This window comes from Macaca fascicularis, chromosome 19, assembly GCF_037993035.2.
Source record: "Macaca fascicularis isolate 582-1 chromosome 19, T2T-MFA8v1.1".
Taxonomy (NCBI): Eukaryota; Metazoa; Chordata; class Mammalia; order Primates; family Cercopithecidae; genus Macaca; species Macaca fascicularis.
This window is the reverse complement of record NC_088393.1, coordinates 66,215,453-66,241,926: the sequence shown is the minus strand read 5'-3', so window position 1 is coordinate 66,241,926 and position 26,474 is coordinate 66,215,453. Positions and strand designations below refer to the sequence as shown.

Sequence of the window (26,474 nt, the reverse complement as noted above, 5' to 3'; positions counted from 1 at the left end):
GGATGGGGCAAGCAGGACAGCAGGAAGGAGGCTAGTGGTGGTGCCCAAGGGGCAGAGACCTGGGAACCCAGAGGCCAATGATGGAAAGGGGTCAGACCTGGCAAAGGAGGGGGCTGATAGGGGTGGCAAATAGGCAGAGAGGGGCTGGAGCCACACACAAGACCAGTCAGAGCAAACAAACATGTAGAGGAGAAGGGCTGGGGGCAAAGTCCTGGAGAGAGGACCAGCCACTGTCAGCAGTGCCAGGGCCGCCACCCCTGGGGAGGAGCCATTGGGCTACTCTGAGGGGCCAGAGGTGAGCCTCAATATTCCACAGCTGCTGCTCCTAGGGAGGAGCTGGTACCATGGGTGTCAGGCGACGGTTGGCCTTGCTGCTGCTGCTGCTGCTCCTGCTCTGGGGCCTAGGACAGCCAGTGTGGCCAGTGGCTGTGGCCTTGACCCTGCGCTGGCTCCTAGGGGATCCCACATGCTGCGTGCTACTTGGGCTGGCCATGTTAGCACGGCCCTGGCTCAGCCCCTGGGTGCCCCATGGGCTGAGCCTGGCAGCTGCAGCCCTGGCACTAACCCTGCTGCCAGCACGGCCGCCCCCAGGGCTACGCTGGCTGCCGGCTGATGTGGTCTTCTTGGCTAAGCTCCTCCATGTGGGCCTGAAGATCAGGGCATGCTTGAGCCGGCAGCCACCTGACACCTTTGTAGATGCCTTCGAGAGGCGAGCACGAGCTCAGTCTGGCAGGGCAGTCTTGGTGTGGACGGGGCCCGGGGTTGGCTCAGTCACCCTTGGCGAGCTGGATGCCCGGGCCTGCCAGGCGGCATGGGCCCTGAAGGCTGAGATGGGTGGCCGTGCGAGCCTGTGTGCTGGGGAGCCTGCCGCCCTCCTGGTGCTGGCTTCCCAGGCCGTTCCAGCCCTGTGTCTGTGGCTGGGGCTGGCCAAGCTGGGCTGCCCAACAGCCTGGATCAACCCGCATATCCGGGGGATGCCCCTGGTGCACTCTGTGCTGAGCTCCGGGGCCCGGGTGCTGGTGGTGGACCCAGGTGAGGGCCTTGGAGCCAGTGGAGAATGGAAGGGAGTAAGGGAAGGGACTGTAGGACAGGGGTCCTGGTGGGACTGGCAGAGGCCCTTGGTCCCCACCTGCCCACTTTCTCAGGCAGTTATAATCAAGACTTATGAGCAGAAAGTAGTTCTCAAGTCACCAGAGTTTAATTTCCCCACAATGGCTATTTCAATCCTTTTTGACCAAAAATACTAATGATGGGATTCTTTACCGAACAACATGGACGCTTTTCTATGCTAGCTGCAACTCTGCCTGCATCTCTGGGTCTCAGATCCCGCCTCGTGACCTCAAAGGTGAGCCTTGCCTCTGTTTCTCCTCTGACCCATCCCTGCAGACCTCCGGGAGAGCCTGGAGGAGATCCTTCCCAAGCTGCAGGCTGAGAACATCCGCTGCTTCTACCTCAGTCATACCTCCCCTACACCAGGGGTGGGGGCTCTGGGGGCTGCCCTGGATGCAGCGCCCTCCCATCCAGTGCCTGCTGACCTGCGTGCTGGGATCACTTGGAGAAGCCCTGCCCTCTTCATCTACACCTCAGGGACCACTGGTGAGGGTGCCCATTAGTACCAGCCTCTGAACTCTCAGGCTGACCTGACCCCACACTTGTGCCTCAGTGTTGACCTCTGAAACCACTTTACCATCTGATTTTGACATTTGTTTTCTGCTTGTTTGGCTGTTTTTTGTTTGTTTGTTTCTTTGTTTTGACTCAGAGTCTTGCTCTGTCACCTAGGCTGGCGTGCAGTGGTGTGATCTCGGCTCACTGCAACCTCCACCTCCTGGGTTCAAGCGATTCTCTTGCCTCAGCCTCCTGAGTAGCTGAGATTACAGGTGCCCACCACCACACCTGGCTAATTTTTGCATTTTTGGTAGAGACAGGGTTTTGCCAAGTTGGCCAGGCTGGTCTCTAACCCCTGACCTCAGGTGATCTGTCCACCTCAGCCTCCCAAAATGATGGAATTACAGGTGTGAGCCACTGTGAGAGCATTGATTTTGACATTTGGCCTGAACTCTGACCCCCAATGTAATTTGAGAGGTCAATGCCAGAATGCTTCCTGTGTCCAGTAAACAGCCACTGAAACCTTTGGTCTTGACATATTACTCTCAGTCCAAATTCAGCCTGTGAACCCAACCACAGATACCTATACTTGCCTGCTCTCTGAGAGCCTCAAACCCCAATGCAGGCCTGGCTATTAGAGATCTATCCCTCTGGTCAGGACCCTCTCTGTGCTGTCATTTCACCACTCTGCCCTTGCCACGCCTTCATCCCAAGGCCTCCCGAAGCCAGCCATCCTCACTCATGAGAGGGTACTGCAGATGAGCAAGATGCTGTCCTTATTTGGGGCCACAGCTGATGACGTGGTTTACATGGTCCTGCCTCTGTACCACGTGATGGGACTTGTCGTTGGGATCCTCGGCTGCTTAGAGCTCGGTAAGCCCACTTCTGAGGATCTCTCCAATCAAAGGACCACTGGAGTAAGTGTCAGGGTGGGGCTGTCAAGGCAAAAAGACACTGTAGGTTACCCAGCACCCTGCGTTCTCACTTTCGAGAAGGGACACCCACCAATGAGTACCAGGGCCCCATGGACAGAAGCCTGGATGCCCACACAGTCCCTAATGGCTGTGCTTTGGTCAGGAGGTGACAAGACCTGATATGAGTGACGGTCACAGGCATCCAGGGAAGGTGGGGTGCTCAGGAGATGATGGGGATGCTGCCCCAGATTTGTGACATGGCCGCAGGGGGAGCTGGAGTAGGAGTGCTCTCAAGCACTCCATAGGGCTGTCTCTTTGGACTCTTGATTCAGAATCTAGACAGGGACTTCTCCATAGCTTGTTCTTTTTTCTCTTTTTTTAAATTTAATTTTTATTTTTATTTTTATTTTTGAGACGGAGTCTTGCTTTGTCGCCAGGCTGGAGTGCAGTGGCCCGATCTTGGCTCACTGCAACCTCTGCCTCCTAGGTTCAAGCGATTCTCCTGCTGCATCCTCCCGAGTAGCTGGGATTACAGGCACCCACCGCTATGCCCAGCTAATTTTTGTATTTTTAGTAGAGATGGGATTTCACCATCTTGGCCAGGCTGGTCTTGAACTCCTGACCTTGTGATCCACCTGCCTCGGCCTTCCAAAGTGCTGAGATTACAAGTGTGAGCCACCGTGCCTGGCCATTTTCTCTCTCTTTTTTTTTGAGACAGAGTCTCGCTCTATCACCCAGGCTGGAGTGCAGTGGCATGATCTCAGCTAACTGCAACCTCCACCTCCCGGGTTCAAGCAATTCTTCTGCCTCAGCCTCCTGAGTAGCTGGGATTACAGGCATGCACCACCATGCCCAGCTAATTTTTGTATTTTTACTAGAGACAAGGTTTCACCATGTTGGTCAGGCTGGTCTTGAACTCCTGACCTTGTGATCCACCAGCCTCGGCCTCCCAAAGTGCTGGGATTACAGGTGTGAGCCACCGCGCCCGGCCTCTTTGTGTTTTCAAACTTTTATCATGGCTAGGTGTGGTTGCTCATGCCTATAATCCCTGCACTTTGGGGTGCCAAGGCAGGAGGGTCACTTGAGCCCAGGAGTTCAACACTAACCTGGACAACATAGTGAGAGGCCTTCTGTTTAAAAAAGAAAAAAAAAAAAGCCGGGCGTGGTGGCTCAAGCCTGTAATCCCAGCACTTTGGGAGGCCGAGATGGGTGGATCACGAGGTCAGGAGATCGAGACCATCCTGGCTAACACGGTGAAACCCCGTCTCTACTAAGAAATAAAAAAAAAAAACTAGCCGGGCGAGGTGGCGGGCGCCTGTAGTCCCAGCTACTCGGGAGGCTGAGGCTGGAGAATGGCGTGAACCTGGGAGGCGGAGCTTGCAGTGAGCTGAGATCCGGCCACTGCACTCCAGCCTAGGTGACAGAGCGAGACTCTGTCTCAAAAAAAAAAAAAAAAAAAAGCCAGGCATGATGGTATCAGGGGAACCCGCCCCCCGTATTTCAACATAGGTTCTATTTTCCATAAGCGTCAGCCAGCTGAGAAATAAGGAGAAAGAGTACAAAGAGAGGAATTTTACAGCTGGGCCACCAGGGGTGACATCACATATCGGTAGGACTGTGATGCCCACCTGAGCCTCAAAGCCAGCAAGTTTTATTAAGGATTTCAAAAGGGGAGGGGGTGCAAGAACAGGGAGTAGGTACAAAGATCACATGCTTCAAAGGGCAAAAAGCAGAACTACTGATAAAGGTCCAACAAAGATCACAAGGCAAAGGGCAAAACAGAACTACTGATAAGAATCTATGTTCAGCGGTGTATGCATTGTCTTGATAAACATCTTAAACAAGAGAAAACAGTTCGAGAGCAGAGAACGGTCTGACCTCACATGTACCAGGGAGGGATTTTTCCCCACCCTAGTAAGCCTGAGGGTCCTGCAGGAGACCAGGGCGTAGCTCAGCCCTTATCTCAACTGCACAGGACAGACACTCCCAGAGTGGCCGTTTATAAACCTCCCCCCAGGAATGAATTCCTTTCCCAGGGTCTTAATATTAATATTCCTTGCTAGGCAAAGAATTTAGTGATACTGAAAATACAAAAGTAGCCGGGCGTGGTGGCGGGTGCCTGTACTTCCAGCTACTAGGGAGGCTGAGGCAGGAGAATCGCTTGAACCCATGAGGCGGAGGCAGGAGAATGGCGTGAACCCGGGAGGCGGAGGCAGGAGAATGGCGTGAACCCGGGAGGCGGGGGTTGCGAAAAGAGTGAAACTCCTTGCAAAAAAAAAAAAAGCGAAAATAGTTTGATGACATCTCATGTATCTTCACCCAGCCTCAATAATTTTTTTTTTTTTTTCTTGAGACGGAGTCTCACTCTGTTGCCCAGGCTGGAGTGTACTGGTGCGAGCTCAGCTCACCACAACCTCTGCCTCCCGGGTTCAAGCAATTCTATGCTGAGGCTGAGTCTCGTGAGTAGCTGGGATTACAGACACTTGCCACCACACCCGGCTAATGTTTGTATTTTTAGTAGAGACGAGGTTTCTCCATGTTGGCCAGGCTGGTCTCGAACTCCTGACCTCAGGTGATCCACCCGCCTCAGCCTCCCAAAGTGCTGGGATTACAGGTGGGAGCCAGCGTGCCCAGCCACTTCCCTATTTCTTTCTAGAATAGATCAGAGCAAATCCTTGACACTATCTTTATGCTTGTAAATATTGCAGTACATATCTCTAATATATAAGCACTTAAGAAACTGTAACCAAATTATCACACCTATCAACATTAATAGTAACCCCTTAATATTATATGATGTCAACTATGTTCAGATTTCTCCAATGGGCTGTTTTGATTTGGTTTTGTTTTTAGAGACAGGGTCTTGCTTTGTCACCCAGGCTGGAGTGCAGTGGTATGATCTTGGCTCACTGCAACCTCTGCCTCCTGGGTTCAAATGATTCTCATGCCTCAGCCTCCTGAGTAGCTGTGATTACAGGTGTGGGCCACCATGCCCAGCTAATTTTTTTGTATTTTTAGTAAAGACAGGGTTTTGCCCTGTTGGCCAGTCTGGTCTTGAACTTCTGGCCTCAAGTGATCCGACCACGTTGGCCTCCTAAAGTGCTGAGATTACAGGTGTAAGCCGCTGTGCCCAGCCAATTGGCTGGGTGTTTTTTTGTTTTGTTTTTTTAAATATATAATTAAACAGTCTCCCCATTGTATTTGCTTGTAGGTCTCTGTTCCCCTTTCGTCTGCATTTCTTGTTAAATTGGAAACTTTCTCTAGAGGTGTTGTTAGATTCAGCTTCTTTTTTTTTTTTTTGAGACAGAGTCTTACTCTGTCACCCAGGCTGGAGTGCAGTGGTGCAAGCTCGGCTCACTACACTCTCCCCCTCCTGGGTTCAAGCGATTCTCCTATCTCAGCCTCCCAAGTAGCTGGGACTACAGGTGTGCACCACCACGCCTGGCTAATTTTTGCATTTTTTGGTAGAGATGGGGTTTCACCATGTTGGCTAGGCTGGTGTCAAACTCCTGATCTTTCAGGTGATCCACCCCCCTCAGCCTCCCAAAGTGTTGGGATTACAGGCATGAGCCACCGTGCCCAGCCCCCTGTATCTTATTAATCCATGTGTCCATACATCAATACATCCATACATACATCCACCAACCCACCCATCCACCTACTCACCTACTTCTTCACTCATCCATTCATCCACCCACCCACCCATCTATCCATCCTTACACTTATCCATCTTTCCACCCCCTGCCTCTGCATGTCACCACCCACCCATCCATCTACTGACTCACTACTCCAACTGTCCATCCATCCATCTACTGACTCACTACTCTGTCCATCCATCCATCTACTCACTCACTACTCTGTCCATCCATCCATCTACTCACTCACTACTCTAACTGTCCATCCATCCATCTACTCACTCACTACTCCAACTGTCCATCCATCCATCTACTGACTCACTACTCTGTCCATCCATCCATCTACTGACTCACTACTCTGTCCATCCATCCATCTACTCACTCACTACTCTAACTGTCCATCCATCCATCTACTCACTCACTACTCTAACTTTCCACCCACCCCTCCATCTACTTACTACTCTAACTGTCCATCCATCCATCTGTTCACTCACTACTGTAACTGTCCATCCATTCATCTTTCCATTCATCTACCATATCCATCCACCTGCCCACCCATCTGCTTAGCTGGGCATTCATTTATCACAATCAAGAGTGATTTGAGCTTTGAGTCAGTGACAAGTAAAAATAAAAATTAAAAAAGTGGGCCGGGCGCGGTGGCTCAAGCCTGTAATCCCAGCACTTTGGGAGGCCGAGGCGGGCGGATCACAAGGTCAGGAGATAGAGACCATCCTGGCTAACACGGTGAAACCCCGTCTCTACTAAAAATACAAAAAACTAGCCGGGCGAGGTGGCGGGCGCCTGTAGTCCCAGCTACTCAGGAGGCTGAGGCAGGAGAATGGCGTGAACCCAGGAGGCGGAGCTTGCAGTGAGCCGAGATCGCGCCACTGCACTCCAGCCTGGGGGACACAGCAAGACTCCGTCTCAAAAAAAAAAAAAAAAAATTAAAAAAGTGGCCGGGTGTGGTGGCTCACACCTGTAATCCCAGCACTTTGGGAGGCTGAGGCAGGTGGATCACCTGAAAGGTCAGGAGTTCACGACCAACCTGGGCAACATGGTGAAACCCCGTCTCTACTAAAAAAATACAAAAATTAGCCAGCCGTGGTGGCGGGTGCCTGTAATCCCAGCTACTCAGAAGGCTGAGGCAGGAGAATCGCTTGAACCTGGGAGGCAGAGGTTGCAGTAAGCCGAGATTGCACCACTGCACTCCAGCCTGGGCAACAGAGCGAGACTCTATCTCAAAAAAAAAAAAAAAATTAATTAATTAATTAATTAATATTTGCAGCCCTTATTTAGCATTGATCACTTTATACCAGGCACGGAGCTTTCCAGGCATCCTGGAGACAGCATTTGAACCCAGGCCTGCCTATGCTCTTCTAATGACAGCAGTCCTGGCTGGGCCAAGGACACAAAGATGAACTTAGTATTGTCTTGTATTTCAGGGTGTGGGGGTGGGTGAACACAGGTGCTAAAAGCAGCTTCTTACAACAACTTGGAAGCATGACCTGAAACACCGTCCCCTCTCATCGCCCAGGAGCCACCTGTGTTCTGGCCCCCAAGTTCTCTGCTTCCTGCTTCTGGGATGACTGTCGGCAGCATGGTGTGACAGTGATCCTGTATGTGGGCGAGCTCCTGCGGTACTTGTGTAACATGCCCCAGGTGAGGCTCTAAGATTAGGGCTCCATGGTGAACACCCAAGTATGAAATCTCAGATGATATCTCAGGTAAAGATTCAGGTACTGAACTCAAGCAAGTCCCTCAGATAATCCACCTCAGGCAAGAACCCAGACAAGGAGTTCCAGACAAGGCTTCCAACAGTGGTTTCTCTGATAGCTGTGCTACCTTGAGCCTCAGTGTCCTCATTTGGGAAACAGTAATAATAGCCCCTACACCTATCGTGAGAATTTCCATTAAAAATTAATTAATTCGACTGGGCACGGTGGCTCAAGCCTGTAATCCCAGCACTTTGGGAGGCCGAGATGGGCAGATCACGAGGTCAGGAGATCGAGACTATCCTGGCTAATACAGTGAAACCCCATCTCTACTAAAAAATACAAAAAAAATAGCCGGGCGTGGTGGCGGGAGCCTGTAGTCCCAGCTACTCGGGAGGCTGAGGCAGGAGAATGGCGTAAACCCGGGAGGCGGAGCTTGCAGTGAGCTGAGATCATGCCACTGCACTCCAGCCTGAGCGACAGAGCGAGACTCCGTCTCAAAAAAAAAAAAAAATTAATTAATTAAAATTAAATCTCCATGAAATTAAAGTTCTAGGTAACTACTCTTAGGTGAGACCCCAGATGAGGCCTCCAGTCATCTCTGGTAACGTCCCCTAGGCAAAGCTCTCAGGTCACCCCTGCAGGTAACCCTCTATTTGAAAAGACTCCAGTAACTACTCTCATGTAAGTAACCCAGGTAGATCCCTTAGGTAGTCACCTTCCAGGTAACTCCCAAGGTAAGGACCCAGGATAACACCCCCTCTAGGTAAAGGTTCCAAGGCATGCCCCAAAGCACCTCCTCCTCACCCTTCTGGGGACATTCCTGTAGCAACCAGAGGACCGGACACATACAGTCCGCATGGCGATGGGCAATGGACTCCGGGCTGATGTGTGGGAGGCCTTCCAGCAGCGCTTCGGTCCCATTCGGATCTGGGAAATCTACGGCTCCACAGAAGGCAACATGGGCTTAGTCAACTATGTGGGGCGCCGCGGGGCCCTGGGCAAGATGAACTGCCTTCTTCGAGTGAGTGTGCGGGTGCCTGGTGTGCAGCTGCCCCGACTGAGGCTGAGCCCACAGGACCTATGTCGACACCCCACCCTCTACCCCAGATGCTGTCCCCCTTTGAGCTGGTGCAGTTCGACATGGAGGCGGAGGAGCCTGTGAGGGATAATCAGGGCTTCTGCATCCCTGTAGGGCTAGGTATGGGGGTTGAGGAGCCTTTCCTGGGTGGTGGGGGTGGCGACCCTCAGTCTTCTCTTTGGCTGGAACGAGCTGCCCAAAACCTTAACACTGGTGCTCACTAAAGGGGTATGCAGCCTTCATCTGGACCCTGAGCCAGTGGCCTGTCTTACCACCATCTGGGGCCTCTGCCTCAGCTTCTCCGCTCTGCCCAGCTCCCCTGCCTTGATCTCTCGCTCTGATTTACTGGGTCTCTGGGTGTCCCTCTGATTTGTTCTCTTGAGCTTTCTGTGGAAGACGGCATTCCAGCCATTGGTCTCTTGTCCTGTACCTTGTTGTGTCTTCTCCCAGGGCCTTGCAAGGTCCTGGTCATGTGTATTCTCACTGCCATTTGTCTGTCCGTCTCCACCCCTTGTCATCCTTTCCCTGTTTCTCATGGGCTCCCCGATACCGCCTGACCTAGACTTCTCCTTTTCTGTGTCGCCCGTCGCCGTCTCTCAGGGTCTCTGTCTCTGAATCTGTGGATCTCCCTGTCTCTCTTTGGGTCTGTCCTTGGCAGGGCGCTGGATGATGAAGAGTCCACCGTTGTTGAAAACCTCCAGGCCGGGCGCGGTGGCTCAAGCCTGTAATCCCAGCACTTTGGGAGGCCGAGGCGGGTGGATCACGAGGTCAGGAGATCAAGACCATCCTGGCTAACATGGTGAAACCCCGTCTCTACTAAAAATACAAAAAAAAAAACTAGCCGGGCGTGGTGGCGGGCGCCTGTAGTCCCAGCTACTCGGAGGCTGAGGCAGGAGAATGGCGTGAACCTGGGAGGCGGAGCTTGCAGTGAGCCGAGATCGCGCCACTGCACTCCAGCCTGGGTGACACAGCGCGAGACTCCGTCTCAAAAAAAAAAAAGAAAAAAAAAAAAAAAGAAAACCTCCAGCAGGGGATTTGCTGGTGGGCTCCAGGGGTTCTTGTTCCTGCTCCTACCCCCAGGGGAGCCGGGGCTGCTGCTGACCAAGGTGGTAAGCCACCAACCCTTCGTGGGCTACCGCGGCCCCCGAGAGCTGTCGGAACGGAAGCTGGTGCGCAACGTGCGGCAATCGGGCGACGTTTACTACAACACCGGGGACGTACTGGCCATGGACCGCGAAGGCTTCCTCTACTTCCGCGACCGCCTCGGGGACACCTTCCGGTTCGAGGCGGGGTTTCTCGGGGCGGGGCTGGGCCAGGACCTCGGAAGCCTTCAGATCCTAGAGGGAGCCAGGCTGAAGAGGCGGGACTTTCCTATCGTAAGAGGGCGGAGCTTGGAGTCCGGACTTCCCACGCGAAGGCGGGGCTTCTCGATTTTAGAGGGGGCGGGGTTGACCGGGCCTCCTAATCCCCAAAAGGGGCAGGCGGGGCGGGGCAAGAGGCGGGGCCGCTCCTTGCCGGGGGCGTGGTCACAAGCGTCGGCTCCAACCCCGCAGATGGAAGGGCGAGAACGTGTCCACGCACGAGGTGGAGGGCGTGTTGTCGCAGGTGGACTTCCTGCAGCAGGTTAACGTGTATGGCGTGTGTGTGCCAGGTGCGGAGAGTTCTCATTTTAAACTTCCAACAGCTTTGTGGGTGGAGGGGTCGTTATTCTGATTTTACAGGTGGGAAGCGCTAGGGTACAGAGAGGTTTAGAAACTTGCCGCATCTCACAGCCAGTGAGCAGAGCTGGGCGAGGCTGGAGGGTCAGCTGTGGGCCCTCCAGGTGGGTCAGCCGAGAGTGACCAGACTGCTCCCTAGGGTGTGAGGGTAAAGTGGGCATGGCTGCCGTGCAGCTAGCCCCCGGCCAGACTTTCGACGGGCAGAAGTTGTACCGGCACGTTCGCGCTTGGCTCCCTGCCTACGCTACCCCCCATTTCATCCGCATCCAGGTGAGGCCAGGGTGGCAGGGAAGGTGGGTGGAAGATCCTAGCCGGGGGGGAGGGGTGTCACAGTGAGGGGACCATGATCACTGCCGTGCAGGACGCCGTGGAGGTCACGAGCACGTTCAAATTGATGAAGACCCGGCTGGTGCGTGAAGGCTTCAACGTGGGGATCGTGGTTGACCCTCTGTTTGTACTCGACAACCAGGCCCAGTCCTTCCGGCCCCTGACGGCAGAAACGTACCAGGCTGTGTGTGAGGGAACCTGGAGGCTCTGACTATCTGGCCAACCCACTGGGGCAGGGATCAAAGCCAGACACCCCCACCCCAACACATTCTTTCAACCTGGGCCTGCGTGAATCCCAGTCTGGCCATACCCTCAACCTCAGTGGGCTGGAAATGACAGTGGGCCCTGTAGCAGTGGCAGAATAAACTCAAATGTGTTCACAGAAGTCTGTATGTCTGCGTGGATGAAGGAGCAATGGAAGAGTGCAGGGGCTAGTGCCCTGAAGACCTCAGTTTAGGGTCTTCCCTCTCTCCCAGCCAAGAACCTCAGCCATCCTTGTGGGATGACCCTGTCTGTGTAAGGCCACGGGTGTGGGAGGAGCCGGCCAGCCTCGCAGCTGCTCTAAGGTAGAGAGATGAGAACACTGATTCCATCTGCGGGTCTTTAGTGGGCCACTGAGGCGGTAGCTGGGCCAGTGGATGTGGATTATTTTTCTGTGAAGTGCTGTGGATACACGATCTGACAAAGCCTGGAGGTTGCTGGACTGAGGCTAGAAGGGTAAGCAGGAAGTAACTGGGCGAGTAGTGTCCCTGGCAGTGTGAACGGCACGTGTGAAGGCCCTGGGGCAAGCTTTGTAGGTGAGAAGCAGCAGGAGCAGAGGCCTCTGGAAAATGGGAGTCTGCACAGTCTCAGGAGTTGGACGTGCTACCCGAAGTCTAGTGGAGATGTAGGTGGGGGTGTGTGGGTGCTGAGCCTCTGGCTCAAAGGCCATAAGTGCTTCTCAGGGCGCAGTAGGAACTGTAGGTGAGGCTACAAACACTGGAACAGTTGTGGTGGTGCCGGGCCGGTGGTCCGTGGGTCAACTTTGGGAGCAGAACTGGGGTGATGAAAAGGAACCCCACAGCAGTAACCCCTGTATGCAAAGGGCTGTCCGTGGGCAGTGCTGCAGGCTGCGACCTTGCCCATCCCTTCTCACGTGCTTAGTAAACACACCCCATGGCAATGGCTTAAGCATACCTGAAAATGGCCCTGTGTGGCAGACGCACCTGAGTGTGGTTCAGAGTTCCTGGCTAAGGAGTCTCAGAGATTCGTTCCTTATTTTTGAGGAACATCCGGGTCCTTGGCCCTGTCCCATGGAACGCTGGCGGTACAGGGGATCCTGGCCTTTTGCTTTCAGTTAAATGAAGGTTGCCGGGGGAGGATATTAAGTGAAAATGCTATATAAACTGCATGCTTTTTGCAAGTGGTTCTCCTGCCCAGCCCACCACCCCTGGACTCTCCCCAGTACGTAAGCCGCCAGTAAAACCCTATATCTTGTTTTCTGGCTCTCAGTCGCTTTTTTTGCCTCTTGAACCTGGTGCCACCCCATTGGAGTCAGTAGGGGTTTTGCACAATACTGTGCTCTCCCGTGCCTCAGCCTCCTCATCAGGCTATGGGCCATGTCGAGAACAGAACCAGCCTTCGAAGGGAGCGGTGCAGGCAGCACCCCACGTGGGCCGTGAGGCAGCTGGGCTTCACAGAGCTCCTGGTAGCATTTGAGGCTCTGCTGTCAGCTATGCAGCCTCCAGCTGAGACAGTACCCTTTTCAGTTGGGGTCCCACTAGGAGCATCTGTTTGTCATTGGCGGTGGCTATGCACAGTAGTTATCTTCTGCAAAGTGATAGTTGTTGTGACTTGCCATTTCTCTACCCTGTGTGGCCAGTGGAGCCCCATGTGTTCCCGGAAGAGCCCTAGCCCTTTCATACAACTGGACTTGGATCCGGGCCATCTGGTCCTCCCCTGCACACAGTGGGTTGTTCAGTTCCTTCATACTCCTGTTTGCTCCAGGAGAGACCCTGGCCAGGAAGGGAGCTAGAGCTGTGTGAACAGAGCAGCAGAGGCCCAGGCGTTGCCACCTCTCGGGGCACTAAGGAAACAATAGGCAGGGACAAGTGGATACCAAGGCCTGGTATCACATGTGTTCACAGAAGTCTGTGTGTCTGTGTGGATGAAGGAACATTGGAGGAGTGCAGGGGCTGCTGCCCCAAAGACCTTACTTTGGGGCCCTTCCTGCCTTCCCACCAGGGACCTGAGCTATCCCTGTGGGATGACCCCATCTGGGCTTCCTCCTCCTGTTGCAAATTAGGTTCTCAAGTTCGGTGGCATTCTTATTTCCTTCAGGAAGGACCCTGGCCAAGAAGTGAGCCTGCGGTTATGTGAACACAGCAGCAGAGGTCAGGCTGGTCACCCTTGCTGCTCCTTCAGCTTTGCCTTCCCAGATGCACAGTAGGTTCAATATCATGTGACAGCTGGAGCCTGGGCTCTCTTGATGGCCCATCCCTCCTGCCCTGAACACAGTAGGTTCTTGTTATGTTAAGGCCCTTGTACCCTTTGGGACCAGAGACCAGCCTAGAAGGGAGCTTGGAGTACACAGACAAAGCAGCAGAGGTTGGCACTGGCCGCCCCTACTGTGGCCCCATGGTCTACTGTGTCTTGTGATCATCCCTTGAGACATGCTGGGCCCTGTTCTTCAGGCTTTCCCATACCACTGTGCTCATGGCCTGGTGCCAACCTGAGCCCAGGTATCTCTACTTCTCTTGTGTATGCCATGTTGTGGGTCGACGGTAAGTTTTGACTGTGTCCCCATGAGGAATGCTGCATTCCTCTGGTGCCAGTTCAAGGAGCCCTGGCCCATGGGGCTATCTCACGCGTTTTCTATCAGACAAAGCCAGCATCTGGAATGTGGGCTGAAGAAATCCACTCAGTCAACAGATTGTCAAATGCTTGATATGCTGGGAATGCAGGGGAGGGTGGGCACATGTGTTAGATTTGAATGTGGGCATGTAGATCCCAGAGCTTGCAGTGTGGAGAGCAAGGCAGACACTTACAAGCTAGAGATCTACTTAGATCTACCTGCTTCTCATGCCTCAGTTTTCTCCAATGAAAATGCCTACCTTGAAGGATGTTTGTGGGGAAAAGTACAGGGAAAGATCCCCACAAAGGTTCCCTGTTGTCCCTGCTATTGCTATCTTGGCTCTGGCCATCAGTCAGAGCCTCAGTTTCTCCATCTGCAGAGTAGGCATGTTGACCCCACTTTGCAGTGTCATTGGAGGGGATTGTTAACAACAATAGAAAGAAACTTGTGTCTAAGAACCCTCACGTCCTTGTTTTTTTTTTTTTTTTTTTGAGACGGAGTCTCGCTCTGTCGCCCAGGCTGGAGTGCAGTGGCCAGATCTCCGCTCACTGCAAGCTCTGCCTCCCGGGTTCGCGCAATTCTCCTGCCTCAGCCTCCCGAGCAGCTGGGACTACAGGCGCCCGCCACCTCACCCGGCTAGTTTTTTTGTATTTTTAGTAGAGACGGGGTTTCACCGTGTTAGCCAGGATGGTCTCGATCTCCTGACCTCGTGATCCGCCCGTCTCGGCCTCCCAAAGTGCTGGGATTACAGGCTTGAGCCACCGCGCCCGGCCCCTCACGTCCTTGTTAAGAAGAATAACCCTCGTGGACTCCCCTGGGGCCAGGCTAGAGCTGACTTTTTTTTTTTTTTTTTTTGAGACGGAGTCTCGCTCTGTCGCCCAGGCTGGAGTGCAGTGGCATGATCTCGGCTCACTGCAAGCTCCGCCTCCCGGGTTCACGCCATTCTCTTGCCACAGACTCCCGAGTAGCTGGGACTACAGGTGCCCACCACCACACCCAGTTAAGTTTTTTTATTTTTTTATTTATTATTTTTTTTGACACGGAGTCTGGCTCTGTTGCACAGGCTGGAGTGCAGTGGTCGCATCTCAGCTCACTGCAAGCTCCGCCTCCGAGGTTCACGCCATTCTCTTGCCTCAGCCTCCCGAGTAGCTGGGACTACAGGCGCCCGCCACCTCGCCCGGCTAGTTTTTTGTATTTTTTAGTAGAGACGGGGTTTCAGCGTGTTAGCCAGGATGGTCTCGATCTCCTGACCTTGTGATCCACCCGTCTCAGCCTCCCAAAGTGCTGGGATTACAGGCTTGAGCCACCGCGCCCGGCCAAGTTTTTGTATTTTTAGTAGAGACGGGGTTTCACTGTGTTAGCCAGGATGGTCTTGATCTCCTGACCTCGCGACCTCGTGATCCACCCACCTCGGCCTCCCAAAGTACTGGGATTGCAAGCGTGAGCCATCGAGCCTGGCCTAGAGCTGATACCTCTTAACTGACAGCTCGTCTCATCTTCACCACATCTCATGGGATGAGTTGTTGTGTTGCTCCCACCATTGTCAAGGAAGCCCCAGCCAAGAGAGGTGCTTTCACCATGAGTTACTTGCCAACCCCATTGTTGCAGGTGTGGGGTCAGAGGGTGTGGATGTTATAAAAAGAGCTCACTGTGGATCCTCAGCTTTACAAATTCACTAGTACTTTATACAAATCCATGCCTCCCTAAACCCTAGCTAGCTTGGGGCATTCATGGTTTTTGCTATTACATTTGCCAGGATTAAAAATAATATTTGAGGCCGGGCGCGGTGGCTCAAGCCTGTAATCCCAGCACTTTGGGAGGCCGAGACGGGCGGATCACGAGGTCAGGAGATCGAGACCATCCTGGCTGACACCGTGAAACCCCGTTTCTACTTTAAAAATACAAAAAACTAGCCGGGCGAGGTGGCGGGCGCCTGTAGTCCCAGCTACTCGGGAGGCTGAGGCAGGAGAATGGCGTGAACCCGGGAGGCGGAGCTTGCAGCGAGCTGAGATCCGGCCACTGCACTCCAGCCTGGGCGGCAGAGCGAGACTCCATCTCAAAAAAAAAAAAATAATAATAATAATAATATTTGATTAGCTGGGCATGGTGGTGTGCACCTGTAATCCCAGCTACTCGGGAGGCTGAAGCAAAGAATCGCATGAACTTGGGAGGTGGAGGTTGCAGTAAGCCAAGATCATGCCACTGCACTCCAGTTTAGGCAACAGAGCCGAGACTCTGTCTCTAATGATAATAATAATAATAATAATTATTATTATTATTATTGAGACTGGGTGCAGTGACTCACGCCTGTAATCCGAGCACTTTGGGAAGCTGAAGTGAGTGGATCATGAGGTTAGGAGTTTGAGACCAGCCTGGCCAACATGGTGAAACCCTATCTCTACTAAAAATACAAAAAATTAGCTGGGCGTGGTAGTGGGCGCCTGTAGTCCCAGCTACTCAGGAGGCTGAGGCAGAAGAATCACTTGAGCCTGGGAGGCGGAGGTTGCAGTGAGCTGAGATTGTGCCACTGCACTCCAGCCTGGCAACAGAGCGAGACTCCATCTCAAAAAATAAATAAATAAATAAATAAAATATAAATAAATTTAAATAATAATATAATAATAATTGTTGGCTGGGTGCAGTGGCTCATGCTTGTAATCCTAGCATTTTGGGAGGCCAGGGTGGGAGGATCACTTGAGCCTAGGAGTTCAAGATCAGCCTAGGCAACATAGTGAGACCATGTCTCTAGAAAAAAAATTAAAAAGTGAAAACATTAGCCAGGAGTGGTATTATGAACCTTTATTCCTAGCTACTTGGCAGGCTGAGGCAGGAGGATGGCTTAAGCCCAGGAGTTTGAGGTAACAGTGAGCTATTATTGTGCTGCTGCATTCCATCCAGCCTGGGCAACAGAGGTAGGACCCTGTCTCTAAAATAAATAAAAATTTTAGGCCAGGCACGGTGGCTCACTCCTGTAATCCCAGCACTCTGGGAGGCCCAGGTGGGCAGATCACGAGGTCAGGAGATTGAGACCATCCTGGTTAACACGGTGAAACCCCCTCTCTACTAAAAATACAAAAAAATTAGCCGGGCGTGGCCGGGCGCGGTGGCTCAAGCCTGTAATCCCAGCACTTTGGGAGGCCGAGACGGGCGGATCACGAGGTCGGGAGATCGAGACCATCCTGGCTAACAGGTGAAACCCCGTCTCTACTAAAAAAATACAAAAAACTAGCCGGGCGAGGTGGCGGGCGCCTGTAGTCCCAGCTACTCGGGAGGCTGAGGCCGGAGAATGGCGTGAACCCGGGAGGCGGAGCTTGCAGTGAGCTGAGATCCGGCCACTGCACTCCAGCCTGGGCGACAGAGCGAGACTCCGTCTCAAAAAAAAAAAAAAAAAAAAAAAAAATTAGCCGGGCGTAGTGGTGGGCGCTTGTAGTCCCTGCTACTCAAGAGGCTGAGCAGGAGAATGGTGTGAATCTGGGAGGCGAAGCTTGCAGTGAGCTAAGATTGCACTCCAGCCTGGGCGACTGAGTGAGACTCTGTTGCAAAAAAAAAAAAAAAAATTAAAACTTTTTCTTATTCCCCCACTAGCCTACAGATGTATGAAGTGTTGTTTATTCAATGTACCACACACTTTATTCCTTTTCTCTTTTACTTTCCAAACAATTTTATTTAAAAAACCTTCAGTACAGTATTGAAAAGCAATACATTCAGCAGGAGTGACAACTGACAGAAAGAAAGGGGGAGGGGATGGAACACCAGGAACCTACCTCAACTGATCCCCAGGACTGGAGGCCAGGGGCAGACTGGGAAGGAGCAGGGGTGGTGCGGAAGGGAGAAAAGGCCACCCTTCAAAATGAAGAGGCAGAACAAAACATTTATATAGGAAATGTGTAGTTGAACTCAAGAGGATCTTGGGGAGATGGAAAAACACCTTTTTTTCCCCCAAAAAATATCCTGGGCTATCCGGGAGGGTTGGCCTCCTGGGGTGAAATGAGCAGGCAGAGTCCTACCCCATACTCGACTATTGTGGAGTGGATGTGCTGGGGCAGGTGACACACACTTTATTCCTTTTTTTTTTTTTTTTTTTTTGAGATGGAGTCTTGCTCTTGTTGCCCAGGCTGGAGTGCAGTGGGACGATGTTGGCTCACTGCATTGAGTGTCTGCTCTCTAGTCAAATAAGGGAACTGCTTTAATGCATTGAGATGCTGGAAACTGGACATTTGCTGGTCCAAATCCCATACCCCAGACCCTTCAATGTCCTCTCTCCCAGAGCTGGGCAGAAAGCCAGTTGAGTTGTGTGCTTAACAGAATAATGACCCCAGATGTGTCCAGGTCCTAATCCCTGGAACCTGTGAATATTTTAGCTTCCATGGCAAAGGAGAATTAAGGCTGATAATCAGCTGACCCTTAGATGGGGAAGCTGCTGTTGATTATCTAGATGGATCCAACATAATCACAACGGGCCTTATAAGTGGAAGAGGGAGGCAGAAGAGGAAGAACCAGAGAGATGACAGCATGAGAAAGGACTTGGCCTGGCATGGCTGGCTTTTTTTTTTGAGACAAGGTCTCACCCAGGCTGAAGTGCAGTGGTGTGATCATAGCTCACTGCGGCCTGATCTCCTGGGCTCAGGTGATCCTCCCACCTCACCCTTCTAAGTAGCTGGCACTGCAGGCCTGTGCTGCAACACCTGGCTAATATTTTATTATTTTTGTAGAGTTAGGGTCTCTCACCATGTTGCCCAGGCTGGTCTTGAACTCGTGGCTTCAAGCAATCCTCTTGCCTTGGCCTCCCAAAATGCTGAGATTACAGGCGTGAACCACCGCACCTGGCCTGTTGCTGGCTTTGAGGATAGTGCAGGGAGCATGCTTCTTGGTCTTTTGGCTAAGATCAAGTAGAAGACCATGAGCCAATGGGTTGCAGACAGCTGCTAGAAACTGGGAAAGTAGGGCCGGGCGCGGTGGCTCAAGCCTGTAATCCCAGCACTTTGGGAGACGGAGACGGGCGGATCACGAGGTCAGGAGATCGAGACCATCCTGGCTAACACGGTGAAACCCCGTCTCTACTAAAAAAAATAGAAAAAACTAGCTGGGCGAGGTGGCGGGCGCCTGTAGTCCCAGCTACTCGGGAGGCTGAGGCAGGAGAATGGTGTGAACCCGGGAGGCGGAGCTTGCAGTGAGCCGAGATGGCGCCACTGCACTCCAGCCTGGGCGACAGAGCGAGATTCTGTCTCAAAAAAAAAACAAAACAAAACAAAAAAAAAAAAACTGGGAAAGTCAAGGAAACAGATTCTTCCCTAGAGCCTCCAGAAGGCATGTAGCCCTGCTGTCATCTTTAGTTTAGCCCCATGAGACCCACTTTGGACTTCTGACCTCCAGAACTGTAAGATAAATGTATATGGTTTTAAGCCACTATGTTTGTGGTAATTTGTTACAGCAGCCAGAGGAAACTCACACAGACCGTGTGTCCTGGTTCTGGGTTTGGAGTCTGATATAGAGAGGGTTGCTTCATTCAACGTTGCACCAATGTAGGGGGCCACCACTCATGAGGTTAGGCAGAGTGGAGGCCCTGTATGCCTCCTGCCTTCTGTGTCTCCCCACCGTGGCCTGTCTGTGGTCCCTTGGTTTCCTGGGCTGGGCGGCGGAAGTGGGGAAAAGGTGTGGAGGTCGTTGGCCACTGGGGGACCCAGCCGAGTCTCTCCTCACATGCTCTGTCTTCACACTTTATTCACAGACGTTTCAGGTTCCGAACCTGCCCAAGTCTTCCTGTCTAGGTCCCCCTTGGTAGCATTCAGGGGGACAAGCAAGAAGGGACAAATGCAAACAGGCTTGAATGATTAGCGACTTCTGCTTTGGATGACTATGTCTCTGCCTTCGGTCTGGTCTGTTTTATGACCCTCAGTAGAGTTTTGGTTTCTCCACTTAGTCTTTTCATATTTATTTCTAGGCATTTCTCTTTTTTTGAGACAGAGTCTTGCTCTGTTGCCCAGGATGGAGTGCAGACGTGCGATCTCAGCTCACTACAACCTCCGCCTCCCGGGTTCACGCCATTCTCCTGCCTCAGCCTCCTGAGTACTTAGGATTACAGGCACACGCCACCACACCTGGCTAATTTTTTGTATTTCTAGTAAAGACAGGGTTTCACCACATTGGCCAGGCTGGTCTTGAACTCCTGATCTCAAGTGATCTGCCCGCCTCAGCCTCCGAAAGTGCTGAGATTACAGGTGTGAGCCAGCGCACCCAGCCTCTTTTTCCTTTTTTCTTTTTCTTTTTTTTTTGGAGATGGTCGTGCTCTGTTGCCAGGCTGGAGTGCAGTGGCACGATCTCGGCTCACTGCAAGCTCCGCCTCCCGGGTTCAAGCGATTCTTCTGCCTCAGCCTCCGGAGTAGCTGGGACTACAGGCGCGTACCACCACACCTGGCTAATTTTTGTATTTTTAGTAGAGGCGGGGTTTCACCATGTTGGCTAGGATGGTCTCAATCTCCTGACCTCATGATCTGTCCGCCTCGACCTCCCAGAGTGCTGGGATTATAGGAGTGAGCCACCGTGCTCGGCCTAATTTTTGTATTTTTTTTTTTTTCCAAGACGGAGTCTTGCTCTGTCACCCAGGCTACAGTGCAGTGGCATGATCTCGACTCACTTCAACTTCCGCCTCCAGGTTCAAGCAATTCTCCTGCCTCAGCCTCCCAAGTAGCTGGGATAACAGGCGTGCACCACCACGCCTGGCTAATTTTTGTATTTTTAGCAGAAATAGGTTTTCGCCCTGTTGGCGAGGCTGGTCTCGAATTACAGACCTCCGGTGATCCGACCGCCTCGGCCTCTCAAAAGTGCTGGGATTACAGGTGTGAGCCACGGTGTCCGCCAAGAGCTCCATGCTTTAAAAGGGATCATGTAGCTAGATCAGCCCCCCCACACCCCCAGATAATCATATAATCTCCTATTTTAAGGTCAGCTATGGGGCCAGGTGTGGTGGCTCATGCCTCTAATCTGAGAGCTTTGGAAGGCTGAGGCAGGAGGATGACTTGAGGCCAGAAATTTGAGACCATCCTGGACAGTATAGCAAGACTCTGTCTCAAAAAAAAAAAAAAAAAAAAAAAAACGCCAGGCGTGGTGTCAGGTGCTTGAAGTCCTAGCTACTGGCTAGGCTGAAATGGGAGGATCACTTGAACCCAGGAGTTCTAGGTTGCAGGGAGCTATGACTCGACCACTTTGCTCCAGCCTGGGTGACAGAGTGAGACTCTGTCTCAAGAAAACAAAACTACAGCTGGTGAGGTGGCTCATGCCTGTAATCCCAGCACTTTGGGAGGCCAAGGCCAGGCATGGTGGCGCATGCCTGTACTCCAGCTTCTTGGGAGACGGAGGCACAAGAATTGCTCGAACCTGGGAGGCGGAGGTTTCAGTCAGCCAAGATGGCGCCACCACACTCCGGCTTGAGTGACAGCAAGACTGTCTAAAAAAAGAAAAAAAAAAAAAAGAAAGAAAAAAGGGCAACCATGCCATCGGACATAATCCAATCACAGAGTGTAACTGCCCAGTGGATTCACCTTTCCTGCTGCCTAGACAGAGCTGATTTCTCAAGACGGGGGAATTACAGAGAAAGGGTAATTCACGCAGCGCCAGCTGTGCAGGAGACAAGGGTTTTACTATTACTCAAATCAGTCTCCCCGAGCATTCAGGGAGCAGAGTTTTTTTTTTTTGTTTGTTTGTTTTTTTGAGACAGAGTTTCCCTCTGTCGCCTGGGCTGGAGTGCAGTGGCGCGATCTCGGCTCACTGCAAGTTCTGCCTCCCGGGTTTACGCCATTCTCCGGCCTCAGCCTCCTGAGTAGCTGGGACTACAGGCGCCCGCCACCTCGCCCGGCTAGTTTTTTTGTATTTTTTTAGTAGAGACGGGGTTTCATCGTGTTAGCCAGGATGGGCTCGATCTCCTGACCTCGTGATCCGCCCGTCTCCGTCTCCCAAAGTGCTGGGATTACAGGCTTGAGCCACCGCGCCCGGCCAGGGAGCAGAGTTTTTAAGGACAACTTGGTGGGCTGGGAGCCAGTGAACCAGGAGTGCTGACTGGTCAGGGATGAAATCACAGGGAGTCGAAGCTGTGTTCTTGTGGGGAGTCTGTTCCTGGGGGACTCAGATGAGCCAGGTTATGGATCTGGGTGGGGCCAGCTGGTCCATCAAGTGCAGGGTCTGCAAACTATCCCAAGCACTGATCTTAGGAGCAGTTTAGGGAGGGTCACAATCTTGGAGCCTCCAGCTGCATGACTCCTAAACCATCATTTCTAATCTTGTGGCTAATGTGAGTCCTACAAAGGCCGTCTAGTCCCCAGGCAAGAAGGAGGTCTGCTTTGGGAAAGGGCTGTTATCCTCTGTTTTAAATTATAAACCATATAGTTATGAACTATAAGTTTCTCCCAAAGTTAGTTCAGCCTACGCCCACGAATGAACTAGGACAGCTTCGAGGTTAGAAGCAAGATGGAACTGATTTAGTCAGATCTCTTTCGCTTAGTCATAATTTTGCAAAGGCAGCTTCAATAGCTCATCATATACACAGGGCCTGGTATTCACTTCCTCACCAATACTTTTTATTGGCGGGTTTTTTTTTGTTTTTATTTTTTATTTTTGACGGAGTCTTGCTCTGTCACCCAGGCTGGAGTACAGTGGCGCCATCTCGGCTCACTGCAAGCTCCACCTCCCGGGTTTATGCCATTCTCCTGCCTCAGCCTCCCAAGTAGCTGGGACTACAGGCACCCGCCACCACACCCGGCTAATGTTTTGTATTTTTAGTAGAGACGGGGTTTCACTGTGTTAGCCAGGATGGTCTCGATCTCCTGACCTCATGATCTGCCTGCCTCGGCCTCCCAGAGTGCTGGGATTACAGGCACGAGCCACTGCGCTCGGCCTTTTTTTTCTTTTTTTTTTTTTAATCATAGTCACGTTTATGCCTTTTTTTTTTAATGGAAGGGTTTTTAATTGCTATTTTGAAGGCTGAGAAATGCATCATGTTATATTGATGTGTATCTTGTTTGTTGACAATGCTGTGAATACCAAACAGTGCTAGGAACAGGGTGTGTGGCCACGAGTAAGGCAGGTGAAGCCCTGCCCTCGGAGTGCTGGGGTTTCTCTGATTACTGCTAGGCATGTACTGCTAAGCATGTTTTCTTTCTGGTTCATCAGCCCAGTTTCTTCTGATATGTATTCCTGCCTTATAGCCTTTCTCCATGTTTCTATCGTGTTTTAGTCCTATTCATATTTATTATTTTTTGAGATGGAGTCTTGCTCTGTCACCCAGGCTGGAGTGCAGTGATGTGATCTCAGCTCACTGCAACCTCCACCTCCCGGGTTCAAGCTATTCTCCTGCCTCAGCCACCTGAGTAGCTGGGATTACAGGCGCCCACCACCAGGGCTGGCTAATTTTTATATTTTTACTAGAGACAGGGTTTCACCATGTTGGCCAGGCTGGTCTTGAACTCCTGACCTCAAGTGATCCCCTTGCCTTGGCCTCTCAAGGTGCTGGGATTACAGGTGTGAGCCACCGCGCCTGGACTTATTTGGAATTAAAAATACCTTCTGGGTTTGTTGAGTTTTTTTTTTTTTTTTGGTTTATGTTTTCCTCCAATATTTTGCTTATCTTTTATTTATTTTTACACTGTCTTTTCATAGAGATTTAAATTCGATTTATTAAACTTATCAGCTGTTTCTTTAGTCGTGAGGTAGAGGTGGACAGATTGCTTGAGACTAGGAGTTCCGGGTTGCAGTGACCTATGGTTTCTGAAGGGGTGGCCAGCCCCTCCATACCTGTGGGTATTCTCGTCAGGTGGGACGAGAGACTCAGAGAAGAAATAAGACAGAGACAAAGTAGAGAGAAAGAACAGTGGGCCCAGGGGACCGGCGCTTAGCATACGGAGGACCTGCACTGCGCAGGCACTGGTTTGAGTTCCCTCAGAGAGGAGGATGTGGCAGAACAATAGGGTAATGGTGGGGAGAGGGTCAGCAGGAAGACATGTGAACAAAGGTCTCTGTGTCATTAATAAATTTCAGGAAAGTTGCCGAGCGTTGATGTGCACGTATACAAACATCTCCGTGCATTAAAGAGCAGTATTGCCGCTAGCAGGGCTCAACTCCAGCCTTAAGGCGGTTTTCTCCTATCTCAGTAAATAGAACATACAATCGGGTTTTACACCAAGACATTCCATTGCCCAGGGAGAAGCAGGAGACAGATGCCTTCCTCTTATCTCAACTGCAAGGAGGCCTTCCTCTTCCACTAATCCTCCTCAGCACAGACAGTTTACTGGGTGGAGCTGGGGGACTGGACGGTCAGGTCTTTCCCTTCCCACGAGGCCGTATCTCAGGCTATCACATGAGGAGAAAGCTTGGACAATACCTGGCTTTCCTAGGCAGAGGACCTCCCTTCCGCAGTGTATTGTGTACTTTTAACAAGCATACTGCCTTCAAGCACTTGTTTAACAAAGCACATCCTGCACAGCCCTAAATCCATTAAACCTTGAGTCAGTACAGCACATGTCTCTGCCAGCACAGGGTTGGGGCTAGGGTGACAGATGAACAGCATCTCAAGGCAGAAGAATTTCTCTTAGTACAGAACAAAATGGAGTCTCTTATGTCTGCTTCTTTCTACACAGACACAGTAACAGTCTGATCTTTCTTTTCCCCCCCGTTTCACCACTGCACTCCAGCCTGGGTAACAAAATGAGACCCTGTATCAACAAAACAAAACAAGGACATCTATGCCACACGACATAATCAAATCACAGGAGTGGTAACTCATCAAATTCACAGGTCCTGTTCTGCACCGCCTAACCAATACTTGTTATTGGCAGGGTTTTAGTGGTCTGTATACTTTGTGTTATTATTTAAGAAATCATTTTCAACTCTTGAGGTCATAAAATTTTTACTTTCAGCTTGGGCAACATGGCGAGACCTCATCTCTCAACCAAAACAAGACAAAAACAAAAACACACACACACAACGAAAGTTAGCTGAGTGTGGGCCAGGCACGGTGGCTCACGCCTGTAATCCCAGCACTTTGGGAGGCCGAGGTGGGTGGATTATGAGGTCAGGAGATTGAGACCATCCTGGCTAACACAGTGAAACCCTGTCTCTACTAAAAATACAAAAAATTAGCCAGGCGTGGTGGCACATGCCTGTAGTCTCAGCTACTCGGGAGGCTGAGGCAGGAGGATCACTTGAACCCAGGAGTCGGAGGTTGCAGTGAGCCGAGATCACACCACTGCACTCCAGCCTGGGTGACAGAGTAAGACTCTGTCTCAAAAAAAAAAAAAAAAAAAAAAAAGCAAGTTAGCTGAGTGTGGTGGCAGGTGCCTGTGGTCCCAGCTACTCAGGAGGCTGAGGTGAGAGAACTGCTTGTGCCCAGGTCAAGGCTGCAGTGAGCCACGTGCGCACGACGGCACTTCACCCTGGGTGACAGAGCGAGACTCTGTCTCAAAACAAACAAAAAACAAAACAAAGTTTTACATTTTCCTGATATTTAAAAATAACTATCAGGCTGGGTGCGGTGGCTCAGCCTGTAATCTCAGCACTTTGAGAAGTAGAGAAGGGAGGATTGCTTGAGGCTAGGAGTTTGACACTAGACTAACATATTGAGACCCTGTCTCTACCAAAAAAAAAAAAATATTGAAAACATCATTTAAAATATCCTAGTATTTAATCTGGAATTTAATTTCGAGTGTGTGTAAAGTGGAAATCCATTTTCTTTTGTATGAGGAGTTCAGTTGTTCGCCAATATTCAGTGAACGTCCACCTTGTCTTCACTGATCAGTTGAGTCATTTCATGTATATCAAGTTCTAGAAGGTCTGTTCCTAGATTGACCTAGTTCTCCACTCCTGTGCCAGTACCACAATATTTTTTTTTTTTTTTTTTTTTTTGAGATGGAGTCTCACTCTGTCACCCAGGCTGGAGTGCAGTGGCACGATCTCAGCTCACTGCAATCTCTGCTTCCCGGGTTCAAGGATTCTCTTGTCTCAGCCTCCCGAAGAGCTGGGATTACAGGTGTGTGCTACCATACCTGGCTAATTTTCTTTTGTATTTTTACTAGAGATGGGGTTTCACCATGTTGGCCAGGCTGGTCTTGAACTCCGACCTCAGGTGATCCGCCCGCCTCGGCCTCCCAAAGTGCTGGGATTATAGACATGAGCCACCATGCCCGGCCACCACACTATTTTAATATTATGTAACTTAACAGTGTTTTCATTTACAATATGACAATTCTTCCCTACTTGTCATATTTTTCCAAATTGTCTCAGCAATTCTTGGACTTTTCCACATGCATTTTAGAATCTTTTTTTTAGATCATATAAAATGTGTTTCATTTTTTTGAGACAGGGTTTCACTCTGTTGCTCAGGCTGGCACGATCATGGCTCACTACAGCCTCTGCCTTCCAAGGCTCAGGTGATCCTCCTGCCTCAGCCTCTTGAGTAGTTGGGACAACAGGTGTGCACCACCACACCTGGCTACTTTTTGTATTTTTACTAGAGATGGAGTTTCATCATGTTGCCCAAGTTGGTCTTGAATTCCTGGGCTCAAGCAATCTCCCCGCCTTGGCCTCCCAAAGTGCTGGGATTACAGGAGTGAACCACTGCACCCAGCTGAAATGTGGTATATTTTACTTGTGTTTCATTTACTTT

The 26,474-nt window shown here is 51.3% G+C and overlaps 1 protein-coding gene and 1 long non-coding RNA gene across 9 annotated transcripts in view; one reads left to right on the top strand and one right to left on the bottom strand.

Moving 5' to 3' along the window:
- The first annotated feature begins 188 nt into the window (after positions 1–188).
- The window catches only part of SLC27A5 (solute carrier family 27 member 5), a 36,745-nt gene continuing 10,459 nt past the window's right edge, over positions 189–26,474 (top strand). Inside the window, exons 1-10 of one of the 8 annotated variants that reach the window (XM_074025015.1) lie at positions 189–295; positions 1,387–1,596; positions 2,320–2,478; positions 7,689–7,813; positions 8,696–8,890; positions 8,977–9,067; positions 10,028–10,226; positions 10,501–10,598; positions 10,805–10,935; positions 11,027–11,374. In XM_074025015.1, the coding sequence (XP_073881116.1) occupies positions 2,364–2,478; positions 7,689–7,813; positions 8,696–8,890; positions 8,977–9,067; positions 10,028–10,226; positions 10,501–10,598; positions 10,805–10,935; positions 11,027–11,203 (1,131 nt within the window). In that variant the 5' untranslated portion in view covers positions 189–295; positions 1,387–1,596; positions 2,320–2,363 and the 3' untranslated portion in view covers positions 11,204–11,374. The other 7 variants (XR_010583499.2, XM_005590615.4, XM_045380542.3 and 4 more) reach the window with 7 other exon arrangements.
- LOC135968597 (uncharacterized) lies at positions 1,176–10,203 on the bottom strand. Its single transcript, XR_012428067.1, has 2 exons — positions 8,674–10,203; positions 1,176–2,540 (listed from the first exon to the last, which is right to left on the bottom strand). It is a non-coding gene; the product is annotated as an uncharacterized lncRNA (long non-coding RNA).